Source organism: Oculina patagonica, chromosome 12 (genome assembly GCF_052425735.1).
Source record: "Oculina patagonica isolate OP01 chromosome 12, crgOcupat, whole genome shotgun sequence".
Classification (NCBI taxonomy): domain Eukaryota; kingdom Metazoa; phylum Cnidaria; class Anthozoa; order Scleractinia; family Oculinidae; genus Oculina; species Oculina patagonica.
The window spans coordinates 33,016,345-33,033,024 of NC_135769.1; the positions used below are offsets into that span (position 1 = coordinate 33,016,345).

Consider the following 16,680-nt stretch of genomic DNA (forward strand, 5'->3'; position numbering starts at 1 on the left):
AATATCATATCCCTTAATTAGATCACCTTGTTTATTTGCTGTAATGACGTCAAGAATCATTTCAATATCATAGCCCTTAATAAGATCGGCTTGTTTATTTGCTGTAATGACGTGAAGAATCACTACAATATCATATCCGTTAATTAGATTGCCTTGTTTATTTGCTGTTATGACGTCAAGAATCATTACAATATCATAGCCCTTAACTAGATCGGTTTGTTTATTTGCTGTAATTACGTCAAGAATCATTTAGCCCTTAATTAGATCGGCTTGTTTATTTGCTGTAATGACGTCAAGAATCACTACAATATCATATCCGTTAATTAGATCGGTTTGTTTATTTGCTGTAATGACGTCCGTCAAGAATCATTACAATATCATAGCCCTTAACTAGATCGGTTTGTTTATTTGCTGTAATTACGTCAAGAATCATTTAGCCCTTAATTAGATCGGCTTGTTTATTTGCTGTTGTGACGTCAAGAATCATTACAATATCATAGCCCTTAACTAGATCGGTTTGTTTATTTGCTGTAATAACGTCAAGAATCATTTAGCCCTTAATTAGATCGGTTTGTTTATTTGCTGTAATGACGTCAAGAATCATTACATTATCATAGCCCTTAATTAGATCGGTTTGTTTATTTGCTGTAATAACGTCAAGAATCATTACATTATTATAGCCCTTAATAAGATCGGCTTGTTTATTTGCTGTAATGACATCAAGAATTCCCCTTTATTTATGTCAGTTTGTTCATAACTAACTTGTTTGTTATTTGGCTGAATGTTCTCATGCCCACCACTTTCACCGTTACAGTTTTACATAGTAAATACAGTGGATGGCATTACTGACTTTTTTACGTAACTCCGTAAGTCTCTCTTGGATCGTTTTCGGCGTACACGCGCTCACGTACTTTCTTCGTCAAAAGGAACTAATATTTTGTACTTCATAGTCCTGAAGTTTAAATGCCGCGTAACGCAGACAAACGAACCAGTTATTAAACTATTTCACAGAAAAATGTTCGCTATTTGGGTTATTTGTGTCTTTTCCAGCAGAATATGTCGGAATGATGGCGTCCAGCAGAACAAGAACCAAACGGTGGACGACCAGGAAAATCAAAATATGAGAAAAAGATAAGATACAGTTGGACAAGGCTGGCGCCCAGAACTTGTTTTGATCTCCATGTAGTATATAAACAAGAAGAGCTCTTAGGAATGTAAGCTTTAAGAAATAAGTCTGGAAAAATCTGTGTAGGCCGCTGTTCTAAATTCGGAATGATCCTTTAACATTGGAATCTCGATTTCTAGAACCGTGAGGTGAAACGAAAGTTGGTTACGGGTTAAAACTGCAGTGTTCGACTTAGGGAAGTAAATCCAAGGGAAATGACGTTTGGTTTGAGTAATCGAGGGTTCAACAAATCAGAATTCTACTGTATTTTCGATCCAAAAAACGAATAAAAAAAAACATATAACACTAAACACAACCAGTATCTCGAGCTTTGTTCAATAAACAATTTTATTTATAAAATATAAAGTACCGTATTTATTCGATTAAGCGCCCAACCTCGAATAAGCGCCCACCTCGAATAAGCGCCCACTCTGTAGGTAGGAAAAGTTAATAAGCGCCCAGCCTCGAATAAGCGCCCACCCCCACCCCCTAAAAAATGACATGCACCAGAGGAGTAAAATGAGAGGTGAGAAATTGACTAAGTACTAGTTAGAGACCACCCCGAAGACCAAGCTTTCTCAATAATTTACAGAAACTTTCAAGGATCAGTGAAAATGCGACTCTTGGAAATCTTCACGTTCTGTTATTATTTACTTTTTCTTGCAAAATAACCGTACTACTTGCTAAAAATGGTGAAAATTTAATAAGCGCCCAGCCTCGAATAAGCGCCCACTCTCAAGGTCCAAAAATTTAATAAGCGCCCAGGGCGCTTAAACGAATAAATACGGTACCTAAAATCATATATCTCTTTCATGAATATTTGTATGCTGTAGTGTCATGCATAATTTTAATTTCTAATATCCTTTGGTTTTTATAGATTTATTCCACCATACTAGAGGCTGAACTGTAACAAACGATCAATATTCACACAAAATTTAAAAATACAAACACGACATAGCTTGGGTACTAGAGGTTTCTCTGCATGGCGCCGTTGAGGACTGGTCAACCGAAACATGCCACGAGAAAAGCTTTTAGCACAAAAACAAAACACGACAAACTCAAAAAACAAATTGTAGCCTTAAGAGTCAAACGATTTTCGTTGTGTAGTCATTTGCATCAATAAAGAGAGCGATGTTTAAATTCGATTTGAAAATTCCACACTGATGACGCAGCATAACAGAGATCCGTCTCTCTGATTGGTTGAATTTCCGCGCACAAGTAAACCAAACAGAGAAACAACACGGATCTCTGTAGTACAGTCTACATCAACAGTATGGAATTTTTGGCTCGAATTTCACACATATCTTTCCAGAGGATGTAAATGAGTGCTGTTACCAGGTTCCGACGGTTTCGTACTGCCAAGGCTAAGCTGAACCAAGCTTGCACTGGCAACTCAAATATAATCCCAGGCTTAGTAACACTAATTTTCTATTCATTTCATGGACTGGTCGCCATCTTCACTTGTGAGAAGAAGATGAATTCGTCGAGAAAGTTCAGGACCAATTCTACGGCTAGTGGCGAGTACCCCGGCACCGCGACGGACCTACAAGGAAAATAGATATTTTTTACCAGTAAGTATCACGCATCAAGTATAATAATTGGCACAAAAAAAGACCGTGAAAAACGAGTAATGGTTGACGAAAAGCTGTCTGCTCTTTCTTCTTTTTATATCAAAATCATTTCTTCGGACGCGTTCGCACTTTCAGCGGTGAAGATATAGCAAATCGAAGAAAACTGACGTATCTACGATTTATCTCTCACTGTTGTAAACTTACCTGGATGTCTTGAAGAAGTTTCGAAGCTTCTTGTGTGCTGTTACATCGTTTATACGCCTACAAAATATGTTAACAACAAACCCTTCTTACTAAATGTGCGAATGAACTTTCTTAGATTACCTTAAACTGTAAGCGGAAATCACCGAAAACAAAACCACTACTGTTTGAAAAAGGGCACCTGGCAGTGGCATTTTTAAAGTTGGTAGGCTAAAAACGACATTCTCCTAAGCGGAATTAAAGAAAATTCATGAAAACCAGAGAGGAGATTTTCAATGCCGATCTCGCAAAAAAATCCTTCGTTACCTGAAAGAGACTCTGTGGGCTGGGGTACACAGCAACTATAGCGGCCGCCATATCAGCTGAAACATTCCTAAACTGTTGGAAATGCTGCTGCCAGACTTTCTTCAAACCTTCTCCTTCTTTTGTTACCTACAAAATGATAAAAATTGAGATTTGAACAAGTCACAAATGTTTCAGTCTCGGCAAATATAATGGTTAGTTAAATGAAGATTAATTCGCAAACAATAAAGAAGCAAAATAGTGGTGTTTCCGCGGTTATTTTTACTTCTGTTTACATAACTTGGGCCGGAATACCGGGGGAGAGTGGGCAACAAAGGAGGAACGTGGACGAAGGGAAAAACACGAGGGAAAACTTATGAGGATCCATATCATATACAGTGTACACCTCTCCCAACCCCACTGAGCTAATTGTCGCCCGTCATGCAGATTAGCAAATGAAGGACCAGCGGCCTGGTCATCTCAAGAAAGTCTCATCAGTTGACAAACTTTGGAAACAAATTCTCCCAGCGAAAGAAAAAGGGAATAAATGACTGCAGGAAGGAGAATTTGTAAGTTGATAATGGACCGTCTGACCTTCACAGATCCTTTTTCACCTCCTTCGACACAGAAACTGAACGACTCCGGTTGCTTTTTCCTGTTGATAAAAAAAGTTTAATTTTCTTACTCATGATTTAAATTTTGCAATTTTACTTGGTATTTAGATAAGGTACAGCAAGTCACTAAGGGAGGAGTGCTTCTGTAAAACATTGTGTGCTGTTTCCGTGGTTAATGAAACTTGAATCTTACTTGAACGGCGCCTCAGCCACAGCTTTAGTGAACATGGTCAGCAGTTCAACAAACTCCTCATCTGTTTCACACATGCGTACTCGGCATTTTGGTTGCTTTATCTGTAGGTCCACAAGCGCTTCTTCCACGTCAACCCTCGATACCATGACGCTTGGTCCAGACTCCTTTTTAGACTTCTTCCGTCCTTTACCGCTTGTGTTTTCCGTGTCCGAGGAGCTTGGGCCGAGAACGGCGCTTCGAAAGTGGCGTTGTTGAGTGACCTTTACATCTCTTCAGAGAGAAAAAAAAAGAATGAAAAGTGGGTTACATATTAAGCAGTATTGGACAGCAGTAGAATAACAGACTTCATAGTACAATGTAGAGCCATACATTATAACACACCTGCAATACTTTTCAAGTCCTAGCACAACAATTGTAATAATTTTTCCTGGGTAAATTGCCAGAGCTCTTTCGCTAAATGTGCACAAGGTTTCCTCATCGGCGATCACAGAGATGGTGGGATTTTGCATCTCCTGAAAAAAATAAGGAAAATGCATACTGGTTGAGAACCTCGATGGCACATTTTAATGTGCGGCTTAAAGGAGTTGAGGTGTGAATAAAATTCACATTTGTTTTTCTTTTTTTTAAGCACTCATAACTATCGCCGACATATCTGAACCACCATTTGGATTGCTGAGGAGTCGATGAAAGAGCCTTTTCTTCAATTGTTGTAGCTCTCATGAAAAATTCAAAAATCATTTCCTTAGCACACTCATTATCACATTTATTGTATATTTTATAATTTTCTTTCATATAACACCAGGCACGCCATAAGTTATTTACATATTTTTACTGAAGAAGGTTGCAGCAGTAACCCAAACGTCAGAACATAGTTTATAAAGCCAGTGTCGCCTTTTTATGTTTGGCTACAAACAAAGTATTTTTAAATGGGTTTTATTTGACACAAATTGCATGCTATTTTGCCATTTGATCTTACCTCACGAAATTGAAAAACCATTTCAACGAACTTAATGGCTGACAAGCGAACGACTGCATGTTTTTCGTCTGTAAAAGAAGTCTTTGTGGAGATCTAAAATAAGGAAAAATGATTCAGTCATTACGAGAATGCCTCTGATGGCTATATACAATGCTGTAGTAAATTACCTTTTCATTTTCTTAACTTTGCAATTGGATTAAAAAAAGACTGCAACGAGCTTGAGGATGTGTTTTCTATCCATCAGGTAAATCGAGATTTTTCCCGCGCTAGCCTACAGAATACACCGATTCAGCGTAAGCCGGAAGTTGCATGGAAACGAGGCCTAAGGGCCCTCGGCGGCTAAAAACTATAAAGATTTTACTAGCGTGTGGGGCATTTCGAGTCGAAAGAAAGCATTTCCTTTACAAATTAGCCAGGATTCTTGATCCCTATCAGTGCAAACGTATAAAGAGAAGAAATGTTAATGTCTACCAGGCGACAGGCGAAATTCTAACAGCTTTAATAGCGGTAAGATTTTGCCGCCAACTTCAATATTCCCTCGCCAGCATTGGCTGAATTTCATCCGTTCTCTCAGGTAGTTTACAATCAATTTTGAATTTTGTTGATCAATAAAATGAAACCACTTAAAAATCCAGAATACCTTTTAAGAAACAGGTTTTTCTGTGGGAAGGAAGCCCTTTGGTTTTTTGATCTAAATGAAAACTTTCTAATATATTAATGGCGAAACTCGCGAAAACGTCACGCACACATCATTAAAGACAGTACTGATTCTGTTACAGAATTTGTTAGATTTTTTCAGTAGAATTTGTGATTGGCATGAACTGTTTCAAGTGTAAATTGAATTTTACATGTATTTGAGTTGCAGATTCATACAGGTTAATAATAAAATAAAGCCAACTTTCATATCAAAAGAATTATAATATAAAGTACACAACGTCGTTTTCGACGCCAATGGCTGAGTTGTGTGTATACACGGAAGGTTATTTAGTGTTTAAATTCATCGATGCTTTTTAATTAAACACACAGATTCTAGAGTAGTAGCAAAATGTAGCAGTGTATTCATAGCAGACTCGGTTGTTATTACCGGTAAAATTATACTGACCTGGAAGCTTACATGTAAACAATAAAATCTTCTCTTGCCGGTCAAATTCGATCCAGTTCAGAAATGAAGTCAGGTCCGTAAAATAATTCAGTGAAAGAAATCTGACATACCTGTATTTGACTGGGTTGACTGTACGCTTTTCGATTGTTGATTAATTATTATGATTGGGAAATGTTACAACAAACTGCGATACATGTTTACGTGATCTTTTCTGTCGAAACAAACTAACATAATTTAGATAACTGAAACTATTTGTGAGACATGTTTACGCGTGACTCTCTACGATTCTATGTCGATACCTGCAACTTTTTATTCGGATTGAAAACCTAAGGGGCTCTCAAAACCAAATTAATTTTGTTCTTCAAAAGTTCCATTCAGTGAATCATAAGGTAGTTACGTTCGTTTTTATTGATTAACAAAATCCAAAATTGAGTGTAGCCAGAGAGCGGCAAACATTCAGGCTATGCTGATGAGTAAATATAAAATATTCGATTCCAAAGAAGATGACAACAAAATCTTACCGGTAAGATGTAAGAATTTCTTCTATAGCCTGCAAGACCTTAAATTTCTTCTTCTTATACTTTTGAACTAATAAGAATCAAGATTCGTGGCTAATTTGTAAAGGGAATGCTTTTACCAACTCAAAATGCCCCACACGCTTATAATTTTGAGCCGCCGAGGGCCCTTAGGCCTTGTTCACATGCAACTTCCGGCTTTCGCTGAAATTTGAGTTACGGTACGGACAACCTTGGCTCTTAGATGTCTTCTTTCTGCTGCATGTATTCTTGCAGGAGCAGCTCTGTGGTAAATAAAACACGTTCCAATATATAGATTCAAGTTATCTTAGTACCCGTATGTGTGAAATATAATAATAGCTGAACAACACTCGCCACTCGATTTAAGACGACCACGTTGGTTGCGGTCGCTTCATTGTCGATTTCTTTTAGCCTCGATTAAAAAACGGCGACTGTTGTTAAGCTTTCACCGCCTGTTATTATCTCCATATCCATATCCATATTCATATTCATAATCTCACGCCTTTGCCTTACCGAGGAGAGCCGCGGAGATTTGCACATACATTTGGTAAAGACGCGCAAAAAGTACGTAACACGGGAACTCGCGTACACCGGAACTCACGTACACAGGAACTCGCGTACACCGGAACTCACGTACACCAGAACTCGCTTACACCGGAACTCGCGTATGACACTTGCATATGGCGTATGTAAACAAAAACAAAGGTGTGGCTGACTAGGATCCTTTAAAATATCGTAATTAGTGCAGGATATCCTTGCCGCTGCGTTTACTCGCAAGGAAATGGGTTTTGTGGTTTGGCAAGGCTATTTTTAACTCGTTTTAGTACGTGAGAAACTGCCGTTCCTTGTCACTACTCTGGTATAAATAGGAGCACGTGTTTAGCTCGTAGTCAGTTTAGTTCTCGAGAATTTACTGAGTGGATCAAGAGCAGAAAGAAAGAGCTTGCTTCTAGCAAGGTAGGCTCGATTGGTTTGTTTATTTGCTATTAACAGTACTTGACCTCGCTAATTTCTGCATAATTCTAGTCGCTTTATCTTGTAGCTTTAGTCTTCGTTGTGTTTTTTTAGCTTAATCTTAGAGTTTTGTTTAACCAAGTTAGAAAAACACAAATATTATATTTGGTGATGAAAGCAATCAAGATAAAGTTGAAAGTTGTTCACGTGCCCACCACCACAGGCATCCGTGGGGCCACTTGCCACACTAAGCATAAGTACTCAAAAAAGGGCAGATTAGACCAGATTACTGGTGTCAAATCCCCCGCCTAGGAGCATAACCAGAGACAGCACTGAGCCTGACTTTCGTTGGCGAAGACTTAAAGAAAGGTGTGAAACAAAATGTATATAGTATAACGACACAAAAAATAATCTTACAAGAAATACCTTTATTTCTCTCTCAGCGTTTGCCTCTTGTTCACGGTGGCGAGCAAAAGCACTGAGATTTCTATTTACTAAAACCGCGGCTGTTTTGTTTTTACACGAAACTTTCTTCGTCCCGCACTTGCAATTGTCACAGGCCAGCTCAAATTTGAGTCACGGCACGGACAACCTTGGCTGGTAAAGACGTGCAAAAAGTACGTAACACCGGAACTCGCGTAACACCGGAACTCACGTATGACACTCGCGTATGGCGTATGTAAACAAAAACAAAGGTGTAGCTGACTAGGGTCCTTTTAAATATCGTAATTAGTGCAGGAAACAACAACGATCTTTTATTTCGTGCCCAGAAGAGTTTATATTAAGTAAATACATGCAAGAGTAAGGCTACTCGAGCTAAGTGGCTGGGCCTAGCGGGAAAAAATATCCTTGCCGCTGCGTTTATTCGCAAGGAAATGGTTTTTACGGTTTGGCAAGACTATTTTTAACTCGTTTTAGTACGTGAGAAACTGCCGTTCCTTGCCACTACTCTGGTATACACGTACACTGATTCAGCGTAAGCTGGAAGTTGCATGGAAACGAGGCCTAAGGGCCCTCGGCGGGTCAAAATTCATAAAGTTTTTATTAGCGTGTGGGGCATTTCGAGTCGGTAAAAGCATTCCCTTTACAAATTAGCCGCGAATCTTGATCCTAAGTTCAAAAGTATAAGAAGAAGAAATTAAAGGTCTAGCAGGCTAGAGAAGAAATTCTTACAGCTTACCGGTAAGATTTTGTTGTCTCCTTCTTTGGAATCGAATATTTTATATTCGCTCATCAGCATAACCTGAATGTTTGCCGTTCACACTCAATTTTGGATTTTGTTAATCAATAAAACGAACTACCTTATGATTTACTGAATGGAACTTTTGAAGAACAAATTTGGTTTTTAGAGACCCTTAGGTTTTCAATAATAAAATAATAATAATACTCTTTATTTCAACACGGTAAAAAATCATCAGGACTTAAAATACATAGTAATACTTATTTAAAACTACTTAATACCTATTTTACATAATAAATTTAAATTACATTAGTCGTCTACAATGAATTAATTAGTTATAATAAAAGAAATGCCTGCTTTCCATGAATGCCGTGTGATGTTAATATTTACATTGATTCTAGCCAAAAACGAAACTGCTGCAGCCGAATTTAAAGCTAGTGAGAGTTTGTGCTTGCCGAAGGTCGACAGGTAAACTGTTCCACAGCACCGCACCTCTATAGACCTCTATAGCTAAAACTGTTTTTAAAACAGTTAGTTTACCCGCGGACCCTCTCAGTGAATAGGTACATGTATTGCTTCTATTAGAAAACATTGTCCTAAGGTAGTCAGGTGCAAGACCATTGAGTGATTTATAGACCATGACGGCTGTTTTAAATTTAAATTGGACATCGAGTTTATTCCAGCCAAGTCTTGCAATAAGATCATCAGCATTGGCATCGTAGGAAGAAGAGGTCAAGATACGCGCAGCATGGTTTTGCAGTTTTTGTAGTTTACTTGCCAGAGTTTTACTGCAATTCCCCCAAACGACACTACAATAATCAAAATGGGGTTGTACTAAAGAGTTATAGATACATAGTAATGTCTTAAATGGAACAAAAGACCTGCTACGCTTTAGGGTGCCAATGCCAGATGCAATCTTTTTAGAAATATTTGTAATGTGTAGATTCCAAGTTAGGTTCTTATCTATATATACACCAAGGGATTTTGTAAATTCAACTTGCTTTATAGAGTCACCATTTATTGAGAAGGACAAAGGTCTACTCAAAATACTTAATCCGAATAAAAAGTTGCAGGTATCGACAGTGTCAGATACGTAGAGAAGGTCACGCGTAAACATGTGTCACAAATAGTTTCAGTTATCTAAATTATGTTAGTTTGTTTCGACAGAGAAGCTCGGGTAAACATGTGCTGCAGTTTGTTGTTACATTTTCCAATCATAATAATTAATCAACAATTGAAAAGCGTACAGTCAACCCAGTCAAATACAGGTATGTCAGATTTTTTCACTGAATTTTTTTACGGACGGACCTGATTTCATTTGTGAAATGGATCGAATTTGACCGGCAAGAAAATATTTTCTAGTTTACATGTAAGCCTCCAGGTCGGTATAACTTTACCGGTAATAACAACCGAGTCTGCTTTGTATACACTGCTACACTTTGCTACTACTCTAGAATTTGTGTGTTTAAAAAGCATTGATGACTTTAAACACTAAATAAGCTTCCATGTATACACACCGACTCACCCATTGGCGTCGAAAACGACGTTGTGTACTTTATATTATCATTCTTTTGATATGAAAGTCGGCTTTATTTTATTATTAACCTGTTCCATGAATCTGCAACTCAAATACATGTACAATTCAATTTACACCTGAAACAGTTCATGCCAATCACAAATTCTACTGAAAAAATCTGTCAAATTCTGTAACAGAATCAGTAGACTGTCTTTAATGATGTTTGCGTGAATACGCGAGTTTCTCAATAATACTAGAAAGTTTTCATTCAGATCGAAAACCACAGGGCTACCTGGTAAGGAAAGGGTTAAAAGGTATTCTGGACTTTAAAAGGGTTTCATTTTATTGATTAACAAAATTCAAAATTGATTGTAAACTATCTGAGAGAACAGATGAAATTCAGCCTATGCTGGAGAGATGGGGGGAATATTGAAGTTTGGCAGCAAAATCGTACCGCTAAGCTGTTAGAATTTCGCCTGTCGCCTGGTAGACATTAAAATTTCTTCTCTTTATACGTTTGCACTGATAGGGATCAAGAATCGTGGCTAATTTGTAAAGGAAATGCTTTATTTCGACTTGAAACGCCCCAAACGCTAGTAAAAACTTTATAGTTTTTAGCCGCCGAGGGCCGTTAGGCCTCGTTTCCATGCAACTTCCGGCTTACGCTGAATCGGTGTATACAGTTACATAAATTCCCGAGCTTCTAACTGGTGGTAAGAATTACTTCCGGTTACGTTTTCCCGCGCTTGCTGCCAGTGACCTGTTTTTTTCGCGCTCTCCATTGATTACATTTTCCTTGTTTGCCACTGGTATACATGAACTCCAGTTACTGCTATTGTTCTGAGTTAATAGTGTCTTGCACCATTTCAGGTTTTAGTTTTAGTTTTACAACACAGTTTAGCATAAGAGGTTTTTTTTTTTTACTGTTACAAGTGACCAACAAGTCGAACATAATTAAATAAACCTATTTTAACAATCTTTATTGTAAGAGATCTTAGCGCTTTTTATCTTTTTATCATTGTAACAATTTATCTATTTTTAGCGTTTTTATTTTTTATTTTACCTTAATATAGTTTTAATGTTTTTTATCTACTAGTTTTAATGTTTTATTTACACACGACCCCACAAGCTATGTAGCTTTTTTATCCCATCGTGTATAAATAAAGGTTTTGATTTGATTTGATTTGAAGTAATCCAGTCTTTGCTTTGGTTTAAAAAAATAAAAATAAAAAAAAAGAGGTTGCGTTTTAACCTAATACCGAGCAAAAGCTACACCAACCAAGACTTTGTCATTCAACAAAATTTTTTCAAAAGATCTCTTCATGTAAACTGCACCTGAAGTGTATCTGACTGCACATCATGCTGGAGGCAAGCTCTCTGCCATGTGATGCTGCCAGGAATCTGCTGTGATTGTGTTTTGTGACTTGCACCCAGTGAGTCCAACTTCTGAAGGAGAACACTTTCCTCTGGAAGCTGACCATTGGTTAGAATTTCAGGGTCGATGCAGACCACTATTTGCTGTTGAAAGACATTTTAACCAAATGCATCATAAAAGGTACCGTACATAATTATCATTATCATCATCATTATCATCATCATCATTATCATCATAATCATTATCATCATCATTATCATCATCATTATCATCATCATTATCATCACCAACAACAACAACAACAGCTACAATAAATAATATTTGGCATTCTGCAGTAATTTAGAAGAGAAAAGGTAAATTGCCTTGTACCTTGATACAGCCATCCAATCGATTATTTTTTTGATTCATACTCTCTGCCTAAACCAAGAAATGATAGAAATCCATTAATTTTGGTAAATAACTTACAAGTTGAAATCTGCTATCAAGTTGGATTACATGTGTAGTATTGTACATGAACAAACAAGTAGAACAGCAGAAAATCCTGGAGTGGTAATACTCTGAGGAAAACCAACAACCTTACAGGGAAGGTTCTGCATGAAGGACCCATCGCAGAAAAAAGATAGATGAAGACCAAATAGCACCTGAAGAAGGAACATGCTAGTTCAGCAGAAGAAAACCAGTCAAAGTACAAACCCATTTGATAAACAAAATCATGTAGTTTACAAAATTATGGTGAAATTTCTAATTTTTAAAGTTTGAACAGATACCAGTTTTAGACTGAATTCAATTGATGGGATTAATTTTGTCTAAAATACAATGTTTTATGTACAGGATCATGCGGTCTTTAGTTCACTCCTTATTGGATAGCACCCCAAAACAATGACCAAGGTCAGGAAAGGCAGCCCAGAATCAAGCTTGCTGGTAGGAGGTCATCAATGACCTAGCAACTAGGCCTTGAAGTATATCCTTTGTTCCATTTACAAACCTTTTTCAATAGTTTCTCTTTATCTTTAGCCATTTTTATCTTTCCTCTAGCTTGTGCTCTGGCCTGCTGTTCTTTCTCTATAGCTTCCTTCTTGGCTTGCCGTTCCTGTTCTTTGGCTTGTTTTTTCAACTGCAAAACATTATTTTGAAGCAGTAGGAGAATTATTCACTGGCTACAGACTGCAATCAGGAATGTAGCAGGAAATTTAGTAAAGCACAAACTTACAAGCACACACAATAGTTTAATACATGATGTGGCATTTTACAGGCATTTGCAAGCACTTGCTGAAGCAAGCTACATCTGTATCTGTACAAGGCTACAGACTCAGTCTGATTTGTAGGATTGTGTTGTTCCAGGAAATATAAAAATACCTCATGGAAAGTTTTCTGGTAATTGAACCTGTCCAAATCACTCCCCCTACCCCTCCACCTCTGCCTCCCCCTCCCACCTTCCTCTACCCTTCTTGATGACCCTTACTGGTTACCAGTCATTTCCTGTAAAGGATCAGGAAGGATCTTCTGAGCAATCAACATAACAAGAAAAGTTACATTAAACTTACAAGAGCGTCATTCCTTTGCCTTATGATTTCCTCTGGTGACCTTTTCTTTCTCTTTCCCGGAATTTCAGAATCCTCTTGAGATTCAAGGTTGCTGCTTCTTTGCATTCTAGAGTCACTGCTTTTGTAATTATCTGTGCATGAGCTGGTAAAAGAATGGCTGCTCCCTTCACTACCCGAATGCAAAGAAGATGGCAAAACACAAGGAAGGTCGTCGCTATCTTCACAGCTGTCTGTGTCGTGATCAGATGGTGATGAATCAACAAATTTTTTGCCATATTTTTCAAAGTACTCCTTTCTAGCATTCTTGTTCTGATATGGTGGTCCTGCCTTACTTGTGTGTGGTTTTTGTTTCTTAACTAAAACACAGTCATCCTGGGTTGTTTTTCGTGATTTAGCGGCATATGAATGTAAACTGTTTTGCTCTTCTTGACTGTCATCATCTGAGGAGGAGAGATCAACTATTGCGCTTGTTCGTTTGTGCTTTGTCGACATTTTCTTGTTTTCTTCCCCTACATGACAAGATGTTTCCTTGGCTGTTGTTACCTCTGAAGGCTTTGATTGTTTGGAACAGCTTTTATCAGATTTTCTGTCATTCATTCTACTCTTTAAAGCACTAAATAAACTTTTCCTCTCTTCTTGAACTATCATAATGTCATCGTCATCATCTGTATCAGTATACACATCAGTGTCACTGGAATCGTTATTACTTTGCTGTGACTTTGCCCTGTTAACAGATGCTGTTGAACTCTTGGAGGTTGCAGAATCAGCTGCACATCTTTTAACTTGATCCTGGGTTCGGGTCTCCGATGATGTGCTTTCAGCATCAAAATCAATATTAACTACTGTAGGAAACTGACAATTGATACAAAATCAAATAATTAATGTCAACTCTCTATGACAAATATTTAATACATGTACATCAAAATGGCACCAATATGAGAAGCATGGACAGTAATAACTATTATTTGATATATTTATTTGTTTTTATAGATAACTCAGAATTTAAAACGTTGACTTTTATGTATTACAATTTATGTAATGGTTCAACCCTCCGAGTTTATTTTTTTTCTTTTTGGCATTTTGCCCAATTTTTTTTTTTGTCGAATTAAATTTTTTTTTTTAAATTTATCTCTTTTTTTTTTTTTTTTTTTAAATTTTCCTTTTTTTTTTTTTTTTTTTTTTTGGTGGTTGGTAAAAAGATTATTGTGGGAGATGTGGTGGCCTGAGTGGTCTGAGTTCCACCCCTGGCCGGGATAATTGTGTTGTGTTCTTGGGCAAGAAACTTTACTCTTATAGCTTCTGTCTCAACCAAAGTGTATAAATGGGTACCGGCAAATTATCTGGGTGGTTACCCTGCAATGGACTAGCCTCCCATCTAGGGGGGGGGGGGGGGGTTTTCTTATGCAAAATAGGATAAGCTCTGGTGGTATGGGCCACTTGGCTCAATGAAATCAATAATTACAAAAACCTTAAAGTCATGGATAGATCGTTTTCACATGACATAAAGTACTAAAATCCGAAACTTTTGAGACACCACTGACCAAAGGTTGTATCTAACTCAGGCATAAGAAGTACTAAAATGAAATCTGTTTACAACTTTTCAGCTCAATAGCGTCCTTTGTTTAGAAGCTAGCACCTATTGAATTTCAGTGTTATGGCGGTGCGCGACATAAAGTTACGATCATGTTTGTCAAAAAATATATATTATTTATCTTGTGATTTTTAGCGATTTGAGAAGTTAAAGTAGCAGGAAAAGTGTTCATGTAAATGTTTATTTGTCAACTACAGATAAGGCCTAGATGACCAATTTGGTTCCAAATGTTTACATTTTTTTCCGGCATGGTGTACCGCGGAAGTACAAAACAGATGGCGGCTCCATACTAGCTCATAGTCATATATACTGGGCTCTGTAAGTTTCTGCAATAAGTTTCGGCGAATATCTGAAGTTTGGGATAACGCACAAACCTAAAACTTGGAGAAATGTCTTCTTTATTATCTCCTTTAGTATCCCATTTTCTTGACTTCATTGACTGAATGGTTTTTCGATTTTTCTTGCGTGACAGTGAAAACGATCCCCGGGGGGGGGGGGGGACTCCCATATTAAAGGGACGGGGATGCTCGTTGGAAATTTTGAAAAGAACCCCTAAAAGAGACCAATCTGGGCGTGACTCAAGCTATTTTAGACCCCTAAAAGATACCAAAATTCTCAGAAAAAGAACTTAGATTTGTATATTTCTTCGTGTGCAACCCTAAACGAGACCCTGACGGCTAAAAATATTGTCATTTTCTTGCATTTTCTCCAGAACACCCTAAGCGAGACCCAAAGTCCGAAATTTATACCCCTAAGCGAGACGATGAGCATCCCCGTCACTCCCATATGGGAGTCCCCCCCCCCCCCCGGGAAACGATCTATTGTTCATCAGTCATGAAGAGATTTCCGAATAGATCCACACTTCATTGTCCAGTATTTATTTCATGCTATGCTTCACACACAAAAGGGAGTCGTTAAAAGACCGAGAATTACAAACCTGATATCAATCAGTATGCATTAATCGATTATTTAGACCCCCGGCCTCTTGCAGTCACATAGCAACTGACATGTGGAATAAGCTTGCGTAAAACAAAATCTGTATGCTCACTTACCTGACCGTCCAAAATTCTGTTGATTGTACGTGTTGCACTTCCTGTGATGACCAAATCCTTAGCTACATCCTTACGATCTACATCTGGGCAGATTGACATCACATTGTCGATCATACTTTGTGGTACACTCTTGTACGGTGAAACAGCTTCGTCCGCCATTTTGGATTGCGCGCTTTTTTGGAAGACTGCATTTGCATTGCGGGCTCAGATGTGTCATGTGTCACGGGGTGAGTCGTACTGACGATAACATGACGGAGCAATTTTCTTGTCTTTTGTTGTTTCCAGGTAGCTTTATATCTTTCTAGAAGTAAATATCGAGAAGCTGGGAAATCATGAAGTGAGCACTTAACAAAATTTCGAAAGCAGAGTATCCCTCAATGAGACACGCCTGCAAGGAATGAGTCAAGGACACTTTTGTTCAGTTGAATACCGTGACTACCATGACTCCCTGTAGGCGCACCTCTCTTGAGTCAACTTCATAATATTATTTCACATAATTTACCTTTTCCAAAAGAAACTCTGTATATTGCTCATTTTTACCGGCCATAAGTCGATTGTCTTGTAACTGAAATAAATTATATTCAGTTATTGGGCTGATGGTGATTTCTATTATTCAACAAATGTCCACTGCGACGACACTGCGACCCTTCTTTTGGAGGCTGACAATATCAAATTGGCCTAAATTCTAGTTTTACATCCAAGCCTCACTTCCAAAATAAACTTGTATCTCCATCCATTCGATATTCCACGCCGTAATGTAATGTAATGTAAAATAAAGTTTTACATTACATTATTTTTTGTGAATCAGATGTTTAACGGATAAAACTT

The 16,680-nt window shown here is 37.8% G+C and overlaps 1 protein-coding gene across 1 annotated transcript; it reads right to left on the reverse strand.

Annotated features, from left to right (window-relative positions):
• Positions 1-254: 254 nt before the first annotated feature.
• Positions 255-16,003, reverse strand: LOC144631640 (uncharacterized). The gene is made up of 12 exons (XM_078490123.1): positions 15,853-16,003; positions 13,210-14,061; positions 12,651-12,779; positions 12,035-12,082; positions 11,626-11,808; positions 5,003-5,095; positions 4,408-4,538; positions 4,027-4,296; positions 3,814-3,874; positions 3,244-3,369; positions 2,941-2,997; positions 255-2,708 (listed from the first exon to the last, which is right to left on the reverse strand). Exons 1-12 carry the CDS (start codon positions 15,964-15,966, stop codon positions 2,598-2,600), a joined length of 2,175 nt encoding a protein of 724 aa, XP_078346249.1. The 5' UTR covers positions 15,967-16,003; the 3' UTR covers positions 255-2,597.
• Positions 16,004-16,680: the final 677 nt, after the last annotated feature.

Excerpts from the sequence above, each read along its gene's own strand:
- LOC144631640 (XM_078490123.1), bottom strand. The coding sequence starts at position 15,966 with ATGATCGACAATGTGATGTCAATCTGCCCAGATGTAGATCGTAAGGAT. Across the intron at positions 12,780-13,209 it reads GGCAAAGGAATGACGCTCTT|TTGAAAAAACAAGCCAAAGA; the intron begins GTAAGTTTAATG and ends AATGTTTTGCAG. Across the intron at positions 12,083-12,650 it reads AAGAGAAACTATTGAAAAAG|GCAGAGAGTATGAATCAAAA; the intron begins GTTTGTAAATGG and ends TTCTTGGTTTAG.